Source organism: Telmatherina bonti, assembly GCF_933228915.1.
Source record: "Telmatherina bonti genome assembly, chromosome: 9".
NCBI classification, from domain to species: Eukaryota; Metazoa; Chordata; class Actinopteri; order Atheriniformes; family Telmatherinidae; genus Telmatherina; species Telmatherina bonti.
In genome coordinates, this window is record NC_136627.1 from 34929443 (window position 1) to 34946342 (window position 16900).

At 41.0% G+C, this 16900-nt stretch overlaps 2 protein-coding genes across 4 annotated transcripts; one reads left to right on the forward strand and one right to left on the reverse strand.

Annotated features, from left to right (window-relative positions):
• Positions 1-250: 250 nt before the first annotated feature.
• On the forward strand, positions 251-6478 carry LOC306760539 (cyclin-dependent kinase-like 1; the record flags this gene model as incomplete). 3 transcript variants are annotated; one of them, XM_079246424.1, is made up of 9 exons in its annotated part: positions 251-418; positions 2221-2342; positions 3159-3231; positions 4240-4330; positions 4673-4873; positions 5031-5113; positions 5210-5281; positions 6151-6291; positions 6383-6478. In XM_079246424.1, the coding sequence occupies 9 exons, from the start codon at positions 251-253 to the stop codon at positions 6476-6478; spliced, it is 1047 nt and encodes a 348-aa protein (XP_079102550.1). The 3 variants fall into 3 exon arrangements, with proteins under 3 accessions (XP_079102550.1, XP_079102551.1, XP_079102552.1); XM_079246425.1 differs by having other exon boundaries at positions 5210-5266; XM_079246426.1 differs by having other exon boundaries at positions 5210-5266; positions 6151-6288.
• Positions 6479-9663: 3185 nt separating this feature from the next.
• cyp2y3 (cytochrome P450, family 2, subfamily Y, polypeptide 3) lies at positions 9664-14849 on the reverse strand (the record flags this gene model as incomplete). Its single annotated transcript, XM_079245897.1, has 9 exons — positions 9664-9845; positions 9926-10067; positions 10190-10377; positions 10532-10673; positions 11904-12080; positions 13604-13764; positions 13944-14093; positions 14285-14447; positions 14679-14849. The coding sequence occupies 9 exons, from the start codon at positions 14847-14849 to the stop codon at positions 9664-9666; spliced, it is 1476 nt and encodes a 491-aa protein (XP_079102023.1).
• Positions 14850-16900: the final 2051 nt, after the last annotated feature.

The following is a 16900-nucleotide window of genomic DNA, read 5'->3' on the forward strand; positions in this document are numbered from 1 at the left end:
ATTTTTAGTTATTGTTCCTTTTTTAAGTCTCCAGTTATTTGAGTGATTGTTGTAAATTCAGCCTTTTCTTTAATGAAAGGGGATGTATACATATGAGCACAACTATATGTACATAACTGTTTTGTGTAGCTTAAGATGGCTGTAGTACTGACAATAATCAATGAGCTTTGAATAAAAAAGTAAAAATAAAACAACTAATTTAGATGAAAACATTTACTTTTTTTTACAGATATCAGCTTGAGACTGCCAAATGGAGAAATATGAAAAACTGTCCAAGATCGGAGAGGGCTCCTATGGTGTGGTGTTCAAGTGCAGACACAGAGATACGGGCCAGATAGTCGCCATCAAGAAGTTTGTGGAGTCCGAGGACGACCCGGTCATTAAGAAGATTGCACTGCGAGAAATCCGCATGCTGAAGGTGAGAGGTCTTAGTATCACCTTATAGTATCGGGTTTATTCCCATCTCGCGCCGCAGGTGGACACACATTCCTTATGGCTTGTCTTGTGTCAGTGTGTCAGGAATCCATCATGCACAGTTATGATAGTTACAACCCCACCAGTCTCATCCACCCATTCTTTATTCATAACAGATCATAGAAAGCTGAACATTTTTATTATTGCAGATAAAATATTAGATAACAATGAATACAATACCATACAATACAACTTTATTTATAACTCATTTTAAAAACAACAATTTTGATCAAAGTGCCACATTGTGGGGGGTTAAAAAAAACAACTGAATAAATAACATACACAAAGACAATTTTAAAAAATTACAGTAATCTAAAAACAATCAAAAATAAAAGCGATCAAATCAAACAATCCAAATAAAATCAGATCTAATGAAATTTAATGGGATCAACGTGTTAAAACTGTGACAAATCCACAAAGCTGTTGTATGTGGCTGCAGCATGTGTCTCTTATGGGAACATCTTGCTGAAATGTGCAAGACCTTCTGGAATAAGGTGTTGTCTGGATGGGAGCAGACGGTTCCTCTACTCTGTCCATGATTTCCAAGTTTCACCTCGTCTCTGCCTCAGTTTTAATACACTTTGGTTTGGGCCAGACGGCAGCATTTCTGGATCAGTTTCACAAACAGCAGGGGTGTCCTGACCTTGGGGGACTGCAGCACGGCTGGTTTTCACAGTTTCCCATTAGGTCCTACGAGGTCCGCAATCCAGCAGCTTTTCCAGGTTTTCCTGCTACAACAGGGATCCTCAATCCTGGTCCTCAAGGCCCTGCAGGTTTTCCTAGTGTCCCTGCAGGAACACACCAGACTCAGACTCAGACAAGCTCTGCTAAATACACATTGATTTAAATCAGGAGTGTTGCAGCTGGGATGCTTGGAAAACCTGCAGGATTGAGGATCCCTGTGCTACAACAGGCTCTGCACAGTGACTCCATTTGGGTCAGCTGTGTTGGAGCAAGGATACATGGAAAACCTGCTGGACTGCAGGCCTCATAGGACTGAATCTAGTACTCCAGTCCTATAAAGTTCTGCACAGTGACTCGTTAACTTGATTCAGGTGTGTTGAAGCAGGGAAACACCTGGGTGACCTGGACATGGCTCACATAGAGCTTCTTTGCATGGCAGGGTTTGAATCTGCGTTGTTGTTTCTGTAGGAGTTCTGGAGGATTGATGGTTTAGGGTTGGAGTTACTACCTCGTACCTGGTATTGTTGGTTTGTTATTATAATGTAGTGTTGCTGGAGGTGCTACAGATCACATGTGACTTTCAGCTATCCTCTGTCTGTGCACAGGAATGACTCTACATTATATTATTTCTTAGATAAAACAGAAACCTGATGGTTTTAAACTGCTGCATATTTTGAGCCTTTAGAAATGTCCGCCCATCTTTACTTGTGAGATCTGGCTTTTTATTTCTTTTTGATCTGCAGCCGTGTTACTGGGCTGTTGCCAAGCTGTTTCTTTTTAACATTGCCTTTGTTTTTTCCCTTCACATGTTTTTGGTATGTGTATCTTCAGTTTGCAGAATAAATAATATTTATTAATGTTTCTGTGACATAAATACAATATTAGTTCATGAAATTTGCAAATGCTTCATTTTTGTTGTCTTTTTTTGGTTTTTATATTTGCACCCTGCAACCCAACTTTTAGGGAATTGGGTTTGTGTTATTACGCACCGACCCAACATGCATGGTTATAAAAGTAAAGACATAAAAACACTGGATTCTGTGTTCTGTGTCGGTCCTGCAGCAACTGAAACACGTGAATTTGGTCAACCTGCTGGAGGTCTTCCGGAGGAAAAGGCGGCTTCATTTGGTCTTTGAGTTCTGTGAGCAGACAGTCCTCAACGAGCTGGACAAACATCCACGAGGGTACGTCAGCAACATTTGGAAACATGTCTTTTTGAATTATTGTGGATTGAAAAGGGCATAAACATTTGTATATATAAGGAGATTAATTCTGTTCAACGTCAGGGTCAGTTATCTCTTTTTTTATGTATAAAGGAGTAATATAGTCAAATACATGATTACTTTCCTCCAATTCTTACCTATTATTATTTATATATATCCCTTACTTTTATCTCTTCAAAGTATTTCCATTGCCTACAATCGCAACTGGTAAAGTCTCATTTCTGGCATATGGTTTGCCATCGAGGTCATTACATGCACATTTATTTATCAAGGAGTATTGCTTACAAGTAGCAGAAAGGAACAGACTGAATTACAAACTCAGAGCCAAGACTGTTGCCAAGAGATTTCATGGCTGGAAAATGTTGGCTGCAGAACGAGGGAAGAAAAGCCAGTTTAAAACAACAGATCAAAGTATTCAGGGGAAAAAAATCTCTCCTTAAATCATCCGTTGTTACAAGATAAGTTTTCCGTCTGGCTTTTGTTCTGTGGATTTGCACAGCGAGCTTAAACCTCAATGGCTTGTTGTCTGACCATTTTTCTTTCTCACACTTGTCTGGGCAGCAGAAACTTTAGCTGCTCTTAGAAACAAAGGTGCTGCTGCTGATGGAGACGGGCCTGACGTTACCCAGGTGACAAGACGGCTACATAAAACAGCTCTCCTTTTTCCTGAAATGCAGGGGAAATAGATGAGGGAAAAATTACATGTGTAAAGGTTGTGTCCTTTTCAGACAATAGTATTATTGATCCTAGCATTCCTTTGTCTCTTTTTGTGTGCAGAGTGCCCGAGGTGCAGCTGAAGAGCATCGTGTGGCAGACTCTGCAGGCCGTAAACTTCTGCCACAAACACAACGTCAGTAGACTTTCCTCTGATTTCTGATGTGCATTTACTTATGAATCAGTTAGTAAAATGTTTCTGTATTATCTGATTGCAGAGATTTACTATTTTCCTTTCTTTTGGAGTTAAAGGACAGTAATGTTCTGCATACTCATGGTGGCCTGCTGGCAAAGGCAGATGTATAGCATAACTGGATTATGATTAATTATTCACTCCTTATGAAAAATAAGAAAATATACGTCTTACATAATGTCCAACGGGAGCCAGCATGTCCATGTGGGGCGCATAAGGGTTAAATTTGGGCTGCAGATAAAGGTCCTATGTGGGTTTGTCTGCAGGATCCGCTGTGGCCTCACCTATGTTTGCCTGTATGGGTTTAAACTGGGCTCTTGCTGGGTTTCACTTCGGTCTGAGTTGGGGCCCATTTAGCCAGTCTACATGGGCCCCCTGTTTACATTTGCCTTGTTTATGTCCATGCCCACTTATTCCACCTACATCCCGTAAGGGGCTCATACAGTCAGCCATCATTGGCTTCACATGTGGGGCCCATGTAACTGAAAGCACATGGGACCTGCCCAGTTCAAGTCCATGCCCACTCAGGACCCACGTAGCCTTGATTTCACCCTTCTGAACCCCACGTGGACATGCTGCCGGGGGCTACATGGGTCCTGTGGAACTCACCATGTTGGGCCCCAGCTGAAGCCCAGTCAGAGCCAACTTGGGCGAACACAGGTGAGGCCACCTGGTCTGCGGCTCATATTTAACATAACAACGTGGAACTCAGACCTGAGAGCTGAAATGTGTTTTTATTTTAGTCTATAATAATCCTGCTCAGGTTACAAATGGAGACTGAAACTGGTCTCATCAACATGATGGCATGTGGTTTTTACTTTACTGTCTCAGTATCTGACAAGCCGTCTTCCACGTCCATTTCTGATCTGCCAGCTGTACTGTCAGCGTCTCTCTTTGCCACAGAGAGAATGAACAGCATGTGATGTAAACCTCTGATTGTTTTTGTCTCAGTGCATCCACCGTGACGTGAAGCCAGAGAACATCCTTCTCACCAAGACCGGAGTCATTAAACTCTGCGACTTTGGCTTCGCTCGCATCCTGAGTGAGTCATTCAGAAAGCCGGCGTGTTTATGTGCATTTAGTGTGAATGTAGCTCTAATGACTTATTCAGCATGGAACACAGACGAGCTCACGGTCTCCTCACTTTCATTGTTTCAATGAATGCTTTGCATAGAAGGAGCTTTCAGCAGTTGGAGTGTCTCTGTTACCTTCCCTGCATCAGGTTTCAGTGTTACGTTTCCATACATTCACATGTAATCATTCAGCACGTCTTGTAATCCCTTCCTCTACAATGTTCATGTTATTTAGTGTTCATTATTTAGTATCTGAAGAAGCGTGTATGTATGCAAAGTTATCGTCATCTGCTGGTGTGTCGTTCATTCAGCGGGACCAGAGGATGACTACACAGACTATGTGGCGACCCGCTGGTACCGGGCCCCTGAGCTGCTGGTTGGGGACACTCAGTATGGACCTCCTGTGGATGTGTGGGCTCTTGGCTGCGTCTTTGCTGAGCTTCTTAGTGGGAATCCTCTCTGGCCCGGGAAGTCTGACGTTGACCAGCTTTATCTTATCCGGAAAACTCTTGGTACACTTCTAAAGGCCTGAAGGCCAAAGAGAGATGCATTTTTTAGATCATAATATCCACATTCTCTGCTAAAAATGACTTTTTATCACAATATCGGTTCTGCTAAACTTGTTCCAATTGGTGTTTTTATGTTCTTATCTCCCACTCCGGACATCAGGAGACTTGATTCCTCACCACCAGCAGATTTTCCGCTCCAACGTTTTCTTCAGTGGAGTCAGTATTCCTGAACCCGACACAACGGTACGAATCTAAATGCAGTTTTTCTTAATCGGAAAGGGATCAAATCTGGCAGCTATTTTAATAATCGTTTGTTATTATTTTATCTTCTGGACTCAGGAACCCTTGGAAAAGCGCTTCTATGGAGTTTCTCCTCACGCTCTTCAGGTTATGAAGGTTTGTTGTGTTTCTGTGATAAAATTGTGCAGTTTTTACTGTAAATATTTTCTCTCCTGGTTTAAGGACATCATACAGAACGATAGCACACATGAATTTAACTAGTTGTATGTTTACTGTTTCATGTCTTTTCACTTCAAGTTTTGTTTTGACATAAGAAATCCACAAATTCTTTGAAAATATTCAATTTAATCTAAAACATTAGATTAATTATTAGGGATAATTCCATGTTTTTTTTTTATTGTAACATTTTTGATTAATATAAAAAGATATTTATTATTATTTAATATTGAATTTATAAATGTACATAATAAAAAAATTGATAAACCAACAGAAAAAAAACATATTTATGAAAGTTAAATAAACAAATATATTTTAAAATCAATTTTAGAGATAAATATAAACTAATACAATTTATAGAATTTTATAATTATATTTATAAATAAATGTGATGTGTAAATGGAAAGAATTTTTTCTATCATTTTATAACTGAATCTATAAACATAATGAATAGATTCAAATATGTATTTTTGTATACATCTATATTTGAATTATAACACACACACACACACACACACACATATATATATATATATATATATATATATATATATATATATATATATATATATATATATGTATATATATATATATATATATATATATATATATATATATATATATATATGTATGTATATATATATATATATATATATACATATACTGTAGTATAACGTGTCAATTTTAAAGGGATAAATAGATTAAAAGAACAGATAAAATAAATAATTAGTTAAATTAAAATAAATGATGAAAACATAAAGATAACCCAAATATGTTGCTTATCCTCGCATCACGGCTCTGTATAAAATTGTTTGTGTTTCCAGTCATGCCTGGTGATGGATCCCTCACTCCGGCTGTCCTGTGAAGAGCTGCTGGGGCTTCCGTACTTTCAGGAGGAATTCGGGGCCACTTGGGGCCGTGAGGGAAGACGACATGAAAGAGGCTCCAGACGCAGACAAGTCGGGGTAAATCACAGCATATAGCTGATCTGACACACTGATACAACCTTTTTTAATGCTAAATTTACTTTATGTAATCTCTTCTTCTCTGCTTCAGGCTCAGTACCTGCCTCAGTTACCACACAGCAACGTCTCACCTGCACCAGACGTCAAGAAACAAGTCAAGCATAAATATCACCTGCCCAACATCTAGATGCAAACTGCATCATCCTCTGTGTAGCCGGGAACGTTTCAGATGGACTTTGCTTTGTGACGTCATTTCAATACAGTCTTACACAAAGACACTTTAGTCGTGTTGTGTTGAAGAACACATATCTCTCAGTTCGGTGACTTCCAGAGAAATGAGCTCTGTTGCAGATGTTGGCTAAAGCGGGCAGAGCTTTTCACAGAGAGCTCCATCATGCAGCCATTTTGTGAAATCATTTTTAACAAACTCATCAGTGTGCCATCGTTAGTTGGATTTAATGACTTCTGGCACACTCAGCTGATCCACATGTATGTTCACACCTAAGGAGTAAGGTCCTGTAAATATTGTATTATAAACCAAAGTACAATGTAAAATAACTTCCTAACATGTACAATGTAAAATAACTTCCTAACATTTCCTGTATTTATACATTTATGTGTGTGTGTGTGTGTGTGCTTCCTTTATGTATTTTGGGCCCAATTTATTCAAATAATTTGCCTTATCCAACAATTTTTGACCGCTTTCAGCTCATAATTAACGTTGAATTAATATGAAATAATTCTTTTAATCTGCAGGTTTTATTCTCTGATTATATCTTTGGGTATAAAATCATTTGGACTGAATTTTTCTGTATTACTTGATAATAACATTTTAAAATTGCATGTTTTTGGAAGGTGCTACATAGATTAAATTAAATTTACTAACATCTCTGTCTTCTTGCAAGATATTTGCTTCTGAACTGAAATTGTTATCCGTTTAATGCAAAACTCAAAGAGATGAGGACTGACCTCCTTCAGAAATGTACTTTGTACTATTCTGTATTGTTTCATTTTGCTTAATTTTAAATAATGTTTTAGTTTTTATTGAAAGCGTTTTGCTACCTAGATCTCTAAATGTTTTTTTGTGCACATCAGTGAGCTCCCCCTTCCTCCTGACAGGGACAGGAACGCTGGCGATAGCTGTGGCGCTTCAGACTGACAGCCTTACATGATGTTGGGATGGGACGTAAAGGGATGGAGGAGCACCTGAGCACTCGGATACGCTCATTCAGAGGTGAGTTTCCAGCTGTAACCGGGACTCTCTCCCAGCATAAAGCAGCATAAATATGAGAGCAAAGATGAATTACACTGAAAAGATATAAAACTGTATTAAATACTTATAGAACATGCATGTCTGAATATTGAATAAGTTTGAGTCAGGTGGGTCAGCTGTTGGGGTAAATAGATAGTGCAGTGGGAAATACAAACCCTGAAAACAAACCAACAGTAGACAAAGGGCTACACAACATTCGAGTTTAGTCATGAGAATGCACAGCGTTGCAAACTAAGGAATGAAGAATGATTGTTTTGAGGGGAAGGGGGGTTTATCTGCATTTTTTCCTCCTGTGTGAAATGATTTAGAGTGCAAATGACAGGTTCCATAAGGTAAGGCCATTGAGTTGATGCAGCAAGTCCCTTTGATGACATTAAGATTGTCTTTCAACTTTTCTGTCGTCTCCAGTCTGCAGCCAGAAGTAACCAACTGTAGTCAGAAAGCTGAGGTCTGAATGGGTTAATACTAAACTGCCACTGACAGAAAATACCTGTATCTTGATTGAATTTAAACCGATGCAAAATGCACCATTATAGTCACAATAAAAACCTCAAATCATGAGAATAAAGCTGCTGCTCCACACACACACACACACACACACACACACACACACAGAAGTGCTGACCTGAGCTGCATCTGTAACTTGATATGTTGGAGGTTTGGGTGATCGGTCAAGCTGTGTGTCAGGCTGTCAGTGTGCTGGGTTCTGCTGGATCAATGTCTTGTGGCTGATTCAACATCTATGTCAGACTCTGTGGATTGTGGTCAACACTGTGGAACAAGCATGTTAAGAATCCATCTTATGATTTGGTGAGTCAGCTGTCAAGCCAGAGGTTGCAAACACATCCTGAAAAAAAAATTGATGAATTATCCCGTAGATCTGCAGTTCCCTGATAGGCCACTTGAGGTCTCTTCCCAACTGAGTTGGTCTCTGTCGACCTCCATGTGACAATAAGAAATGAAGATGTTTACACATCGTGAACATAAGGGTGCATTTGGTGATGCATCTGCTTCCATCAAGACAGTTATTTTCTATCAGGGGCCGTTCTGCAGGTGTCCATTCAGACCTCAGGTATCCTTCATCAGAGTAACTTTTCCATCCTAAACAAACCCCAACAAAATTCTTCTGTTTCTGTTCACAGATTTCATAGACCTTTATTTATTCAATTGTGTATCTAATTGTTTTAAATACCATCTACTGAAGTGGCTTTGAGTTTTCATTGTTTTGATGTGTTTTATTTTGATTAATTTTTTTTTATTCTATTCAGTTTTAATTAATTTAATCATTAGGGTCCATTATTAATTTTTTTTTTTTTTTAAACTTTTTTCTGTTTCTGTTTTATTTGATTTTGTTGACATGTTTATTTCTACTGACTTCCTCCCGGGGCTCCTTCATTCCAGCAACTTTGTCCGCTTGGTCTACAGGGTTGTTGCCATGGTAACTGCCCAGGTCTGGTTGGTTGTGAGGGTTGTGGTGGAAAATACTCTGGTCTTGAGAAGTTGTAATACATCTAAGAGTCAACTGTCTTCAACAGGGTCCGGCCCTGCATCCCCGTGGACACCGGCCCACTCTGGCCTGGGCAGTTCCTGTGGGCTGTGGGTGGCCTTGTGGTGGGAATGAATCCCCAACATGTTGTTTCCTCGTAGCAGCATCAAGCCGGATGCTTTTATTCTACTGATACTTTTATACCTACATTCAGTTACGAGGCAGTGATGCAGGATGGGAGTTTATGGAAAATGGGAGAGGGGAGGTATAGAGGATGCACATGTACTCTGTGAGATTGTGTGTGAAAGAAAACTATGATGAGGTGTGATTTAGAAATAAAATATGATTAGATTAGAATGTTCCAGCATTTCATTTTCACTCTGAGGTGAAAAACTGCAGAGGATGATGTTTAAAAAGCACCGTTTGTGATATGACTTTATTTCAGAATAGATTTTCATACAGTTATTTATTTCTGGGATCAACAAAAGTGTTTGAACAGATAATACAGGTATCAAGAATTGAATTAAATTCATAAAAAAAGAATTCACGTAAAAGACAAGACTCCAACCAGGCCAGAGGGAAGAAGAATTTTGTTGGAATTGTGCATCTTCTTTCACCGCGGCGTGGCAATGATGTCATACCTACGAGGCAAGTTGGCAAAGCTGCTGTACTCTGCAGCGAGGTTGATACTGTCAGGTCCACCAGGACAGGAGAAGGTGAACCCCTGCAGGAGGGATACCATGAAGAGAAAAAGCTCCATACGAGCCAGAGACTCACCAACGCAGGATCTTTTCCCTGTGAGGAGACACAGTCAGAGAGAATAAGATAAAAAGCTTAAACCAAAGTCATCCTGTGTGAGAAAAAAGCTGGTTTACCTGCAGAAAATGGCAGGAATGCAGGATTTTTCTTGAAGTTTCCATTCTGATCAAGGAAATGCTGCGGGTTGAAGGACTCAGGAGTCGCCCATTGCTTCTCCTCTTTCAGCACAGAGTGCAAGAAAGGTATAACCAGAGTGTCCTGTTGAGACAAGACAGCCTCTTTCAACAGTATTGTACAAGTCAAAGGTCAGCCTCAGACTCCTGGTGGAACAGGTTGGCTGATCAGTGCACAGAAGACGTCTCATCTCCAAGTCAATCTACCTTGGGGATTGTATAACCCCTGAAGGAGATGTCCTTCAGTGCACAGTGAGGGAGACTGAAGGGGACGATGTCCAGATAACGCTGCACTTCATGGATGACAGCATCTGTAAAAGGGAGGGACTTCCTGTCCTCCATCATGGGACATCGATCCCGTCCAATCACAGTGTCGATCTCCTGTTGCATTTTCTCTGGAGGAGGGAAAGCAAAGACCTGTTATTAGGAAATGCTGTGTAACTTGTAAAACACTCATTATTCTGACTGCAGTGTATATGGAGTAAAGAGCCCAGCAGGCTGCCTCATGGATGAGATGCCTTTGCCTTGCTTTGCTTTGGGGGGGCCTACCCTGTATGTCCGGGTGTTTGATCAGCACACTGACAGCATATCTGATGGTGGAGCTGGTGGTTTCTGTTCCAGCCAGGAACAGGTTAATCCCTGTTGCAATCAAGTTCTCTCGCTGGAATTCACTTTTTGGATTGTCCTTTTCCTGAAATGAAACAGCGGTAAAAGATGTGAAAGATTCAGAAACAATATTTAGATACACAGTTTCTTTAGGACTTCTCTTTAATTACCAGCACCTACTGCAGATGTTTCTAAAGGCCTCACACCTCTGCTTGGCTCTCTGATTTCTCCACTTTCCGAACATGTTTATAATGACACATTGCGCAGCATCCTGCATGCCATCTTATATTAGCTTATAGAGATTTATTTATTTTAATCATCTTGGTTGGAAACAACCTCCTTGGTCTGAACTCAAGTGTTGTCTTGTTATTGAACTGCTCTGCAAGTCATGGATTGTCCATAATGTCCCAACGTTAAGCGGTCCATTTGTGTACAATGTATCACTGTGGACCAAATGCCAATCATCTGGGTTGCCATGACATTATCAGACCTCTGTGTGCTGGATACTTGAACAAAGAGAAGGGGAGAGTTGTAAAATGGTCATCACCAGTTAAGGTGGTGAGTGGGCTTGGTGCTAGATAGAGAGTTTGCGCGTGCACACACAAAGCCTCCATTGCTGATGTGGATTCCAGTAGATGTGTCTGACATGGAAGAAATAAAAGGACCCACTAGATGAAGAAAGCCAGAAGGCAATGCTTCTGATTTACTGTGGTTTGCATCTTTATTCCAAGTCTCACCTTTGGACATGAGATTTGGACATTAACTGCAAGAATGAGATCACAGATAGAAGCAGCTGAAACGATTTTTCTCAGAGGATGGCAGGGCGCAGCCTCCAGGGCAGCTTAGAGTAGACCTGCATGGGAAGGAGTCAGCTGAGAGTGTATGGACATGTCTGGGAAGTTTTCTACCAGGTCACCTCCTGTGGGAGGTTTTTGACCATATGCAGCTGGTATAGGACCCAAGAGAAGACCAAGGATACACTGGAGGAATTATGTATCCACTGGTCAATGTCTCAGTAAAATAAACAAAGGGTCAGTTAAGTACAGAGACTGTGATTAGATATAAATGAATGCCAAGCTCCAATAACATTTCCAAGTCCTTCAGGAGAACTGCTGCTAAAACACTTTAAAAGACACCAGAACATCTGGTTGCTTGAAAAATAAATATAAAGAAATGAAGCGTGGCTCAAGACTTTCGTACAGAACTGTAAAAGAAAATATTTCTCAGCATTTTCATGGATAATGGTTAATATTTACAAGTTATATATCTTTATGTGTGGATTTTGTAGTCTTCAGCGAAACTTGTTCCTCCCTACCTGATCACATCGGATGAGGAAGCAGTCTATAAAGTCTCTCGGGGAGCTGGGGTCCAGAGTCTCTTTGTGCTCATGGATCTTCCTCTTGATAAATCGTCTGACCTCCTTGACATGGGCAAAAACTTTGTGCTGGTAGCCAGGAAGGTGCTCCATGAGCCAGGGGAAGATGTTGTACAGCTGCAGAAACACGTTCAGTAGTAAGCTGTGGGTATTTTTCTCAACATTCTGTGCACATTTTCATACAAAGCTACAAATTACATTCTCTATAAACAGACCTCATTTCTAGAAAATGGGTCTGGGGGGGCAGCAGCCTAAGCAGGGAAACCCAAACTTCTTTCTCCCCTGTGAAATTTGCTAGCTCACTGGGGAGATCCCGAAGCATTCCCAGGCCAGCTGAGAGATATAATGCCTCTAGCATGTCCTGGGTCTTCCCCGGGGTCTCCTCCTGCCCAGTACACCTCAACAGGGAGGTCCAGGAGGCATCCTGACCAGATGCCCGAGCCACTTCAACTGGTTCCTGTTGATGCGGAGGAGCAGCGGCTCTACTCTGATCTCCTCCTGGATGACCGAGCTCCTCACCCTATCTCTAAGGGAGAGCCCGGCCACCCTGCGGAGGAAACTCATTTCAGCCGCCTGTATACGAGATCTGGTTCTTTCGGTCACGACCCACAGCTCATGACCATAGGTGAGGGTAGGAACGTAGATCGACTGGTAAATCAAGAGCTTCGCCTTCTGGCTCAGCTCCTTCTTCACCACGACAGACCGGCGCAGAGTCCGCATTACTGCAGACGCCGCACCGATCCGTCTGTCGATCTCACGCTCCATCCTTCCCTCACTCATGAACAAGACTGTAAGATATTAAAACTCCTCCACTTGAGGCAGGACCTGACTCCAGACCCGCAGAGGACAATCCATCCTATTCCGGCTGAGGACCATGGCCTTGGATTTGGAGCTGCGGATCCTTATCCTAGCACTCGGCAGTGAATCGCTCCAGCTGGAGATCACAACCCGATGAAACCTGTCATGATGTGATGTTTGTGTTGTCTCTTTAGTTCTGGTTTCCTGTTTTATTTTGTAGTTTTGTTCTCTTGAGTATTGTCTCCCATTTTGCTTCCTGTTAAGTAGCTCACCTGGTTTTAATTTTCTGATTCAGTCCACCTGTTCCGTGTTACTCCCTCTGTGGATTTACACCCCTTGGTTTATGTTCTCAGTTGTTGGTTCATTGTGTTAGTTTGTCTTTAGTTGCCTGTGTTAGCTTTTTGTCCCATCCTCTTTTCAGTTGAGTTTTGAGCATTTAAACCTTGTTTCTGCATCTTGTTTATCTCCTGCCTTTCTGTCCTGCATTTGGGTCCCCACACCTCCACAAACATTGACAAAACCAACAGAACAACATCATCTGCAAAGAACAGAGACCCAATCCTGAGATTCTCTCAACACCTTGGTTGTGCCTAGAAATTCTGTCCATAAAAGTTCTGAAAAGAATCAGCGATTAAAGGCAACAAATCCGGCCTAGTCCCAGCAATGCGGACCAAGCTTTGACACCGGTCAAACAATCAAAGCAGCGCCCACAGGAGTCCCCAGAGGACATGATCGAATGCCACCATTTAAAATTTCCCAGCTTCTGAAATTAGATTTGTAGTCTTTGAATATGTTTGAAGAACATCAAATAAAACACAAAACATTAGATATAAATTACTTACCATACCCCACGGGGTGCTGTTAAACTTTAAAACCGTATTTATGATGTTAAGGAGGTTCAAAAATTCCTTGTCTTCATAGGTGAAGCGCTGGCCAAACACCAAGCAGCAGATCACATTGGACACAGTGCGGCTCAACAAGAACGTGGGGTCGAACGCTTCACCTGGAAGAAAAAAGAAAGAACTAAACTCATCTCACAAATGTTCTGACTCTCTGAGGAAGGTCTCTGGGTTGACTGGGAACTGAAACACAGCTGCAAACGAGTCTGAAAGGGAATCAAATGAGAGGAAAACCTGACCTGAAACATGCAGAGATACTCCTTCACATCAACTAAAAACTCACCTTTAAATGAGCGTATCCGAGCCCTCAGGTGTTGACTCTCCTCTTGGATCCACTCCTCCATCCCTTTACGTCCCATCCCGAAATCCCGCAGGGTGGTCAGGGTGAAGCGCCGCAGCTGCTGCCAGCGTTCCCCGTTGCTGATCCCGATACCTGTCAGGAGGAAAAGGTGTGCTCTGATATGCAGTAGAAACATTTCTAGATCTGGGTGACAAATAAAGTCAAATAAAAACTAAAACTACATTTAAAACAAAACAAAACAACAGGATAGTAAAGAAATGGATTTCTCAACCAGGTGGGTCTGTCTTTTTTCAGCTTAGACAGAAGCCACTGTCTTTTATTACCATATCCTTGTGTAGCTTTGTAGAGAAAAGGAAACTGTCCTCTCCCTACGAACTCGTCCGCCTGGTCCACCAAGGCTTCCTTCACTGCATCGTATCCCACCAGGACGACCACCCGCTGCCAGCCCAGGTACAAGGTCATCACAGGTCCATGAGTTTTACTGAACTAAAAGTACAAAACAAACAAATCTGTACCACTGACACAGTTCCTGCTGAACACCATGAGTGTGTCCAACCTTTTGACTGGTGGTGTATTCATCCTGGTGTGTGTGTGTGTGTGTGTGTAAAAGAGTGCATGCATGTTCAGGATTAACAACAAAACCTGCATTTTTCTCAAGTTGTTATTATAAATCCATGAAACAACTTATTAGTCTAAATAAATTCAGCTCAGACTCACCTCGACAAAGCTTTGAAACGGCCTTTTCTTGTCTATTTGTGGCAGGTTCCCTACGAGGGGAAACGCAAAGGGTCCTGGAGGCAAACGGGGCTTCTTACTGGTTTTAACTGTAAGCAGCCACACCAGAGCGGAGATCAGGCCTGCTAAGATCACTGTAGCAGAAAACTCCATGATTCCACTTGTTGTTGTCTTTGTTCTGTTTTCACCGTCTCGTTGTGACTGGATCCTATACCTGAACTATGTGTTTGTATTTAACAGGGATTTGGCGGGAGCAGTGGGTCAGGGGGGAGTCATGTGACCTCTTGCAATCTGCTGCACCCTCACCTGATTATCAGCTAAAAGAAAAAAAACTGTGTAAACATCTGGCTTGCAAAATGTGGTCATAAAACGAGAACTACCAGCCCAAAGCCACTCAGACTGCTTGACATGTTGCAGACCTGCTGGCATCTGAATTAAAGGAAAGAGTTTTGTATTGATAAGGAGGATTTTTATTGATAAAGTCCTACAGACTGGTCTAGCATCAAAATTGCTCCTTGAGATTCAGAAAAACACCAATGAAGTGTTTCATCTGTGACTGGTGTCAGATTTAGAAGGCTGTGATTCAGGTTATAGAACGAAACACCCGGGTTTTACTTTTCCAACAAACCAGACATGTTCAGGCTTGTTGACACTCCTGTGAGTTACTTTTGACGGCTGCATAAAATTTAGCAAATTAACTGATTCTAATATCAGGAGAAGTTGCTTTCAGCTCCGTCTCCTGGCAACACTTGAAGATGTTTTTTTTTAATCAGTTTATGACTTAATTATTGCCGTGCACTTAATGTTGGTGGTTTCTAGTTTCCCCTCAGTTAGAAAAATAAAGACGCTGCAGTCTTGTTGCTTTTAATATTTTATATTTGTCTTTATAGCTATAAACAGCCTTGCCTCGTCTTATCTCTCAGACATTATTATTCTTGGAACTGGGTACTAAGGTTAGAGTACCGTTGTGTCAACAATGCCCTACATCATTATAGACTTGGTACTTCTCTATGTCTGAACTTAACCTTATTTATTAAAACTGGCTTTATAGTAACATTTACTCCATCTTTTCACTTTTTAAATCTATTTTCTTTGTTTTTAATGTATTATTGTGGTGATTCCTGTTCCCTGGTGGGCGCGGTCAGCTGACAACTGGAGGCACAGCTGATCCACATCTCAGCAATCAACGAACCACCTATTTAAGACCAGCTCTGCCTGCTATCCAGCGCCAGATTGTTGATTGCCCTGCGGTAAAACAGCTCTCGGCCTCAGCTCACGTTGCTTGTCCTTGATTGTAACCTGTCCTGTCTTCCTCCTGCCAGAGAAAGCCTGCCTGCCTGTTCGTTTGCTTGCTCCCCTGCCTGCCTGCCTTCCTCCTGATGCCCGCCAGTCTGCCAGTCTCTGAAAGCTCCGCTGGAAGAATTCACAGGAATCTGTGGAAAATCAATAAACCTCTCTCTGTACTCAGAAAGTGTCCGCTCTTTGGATCCTACTAGCCCCTCACCTACAACAATTATTATTCCTGTGAAACACTTCAGTCACCTTTTGATGCTGTAAAGCTCTATGTAAACAAATGTTTATTAATTTATTAGGTTATATTGTAAATTGGAAAATAATGGTAGACACTGGATTTAGTTGGAGAAACACATTATTATAAAAACAACTTGCAGCAGATTGGAAAGAAAGTCTCTGCTCTGCACATTGTGCACATGTTAAACATGTTCTGAAAAGTGACTTTCAGAACATGTTGCCTGGAGAATAATGCTGCATTAAAATAAATCTGCAACTTCAGGAAATCTGAGATTGGATTAAATAGTAAAAAAAAAAAAAAAACACCAGAAAGTGGATTTAAATGTTAACCATTAACAGCTAATTATCATTTCTGACATCAAAAACTACCAGAAACTTGATTATATTGTGATTTGAATCAACCAAAATAAACTTTATAACAACCTCTATAATAATGAAATATCTTCCAAATAACCTTTGTTTTAGTATTCATGGTTTGAATTCAGTAAAATAGTTGTCATTTCATTGTTACATTTTCTTATGTGCTATATTTTATGAATTTTTTATATTTTTATAGAATCATTTTGCAGTTCCTTTGTGATCCATGGTGTGTTAAACATTTTTTCAGTGATATCAGTAATTAATACTCCACTCATTGGTTTGATTTCTAATAAGATTATGAAGGAGTTATCTGT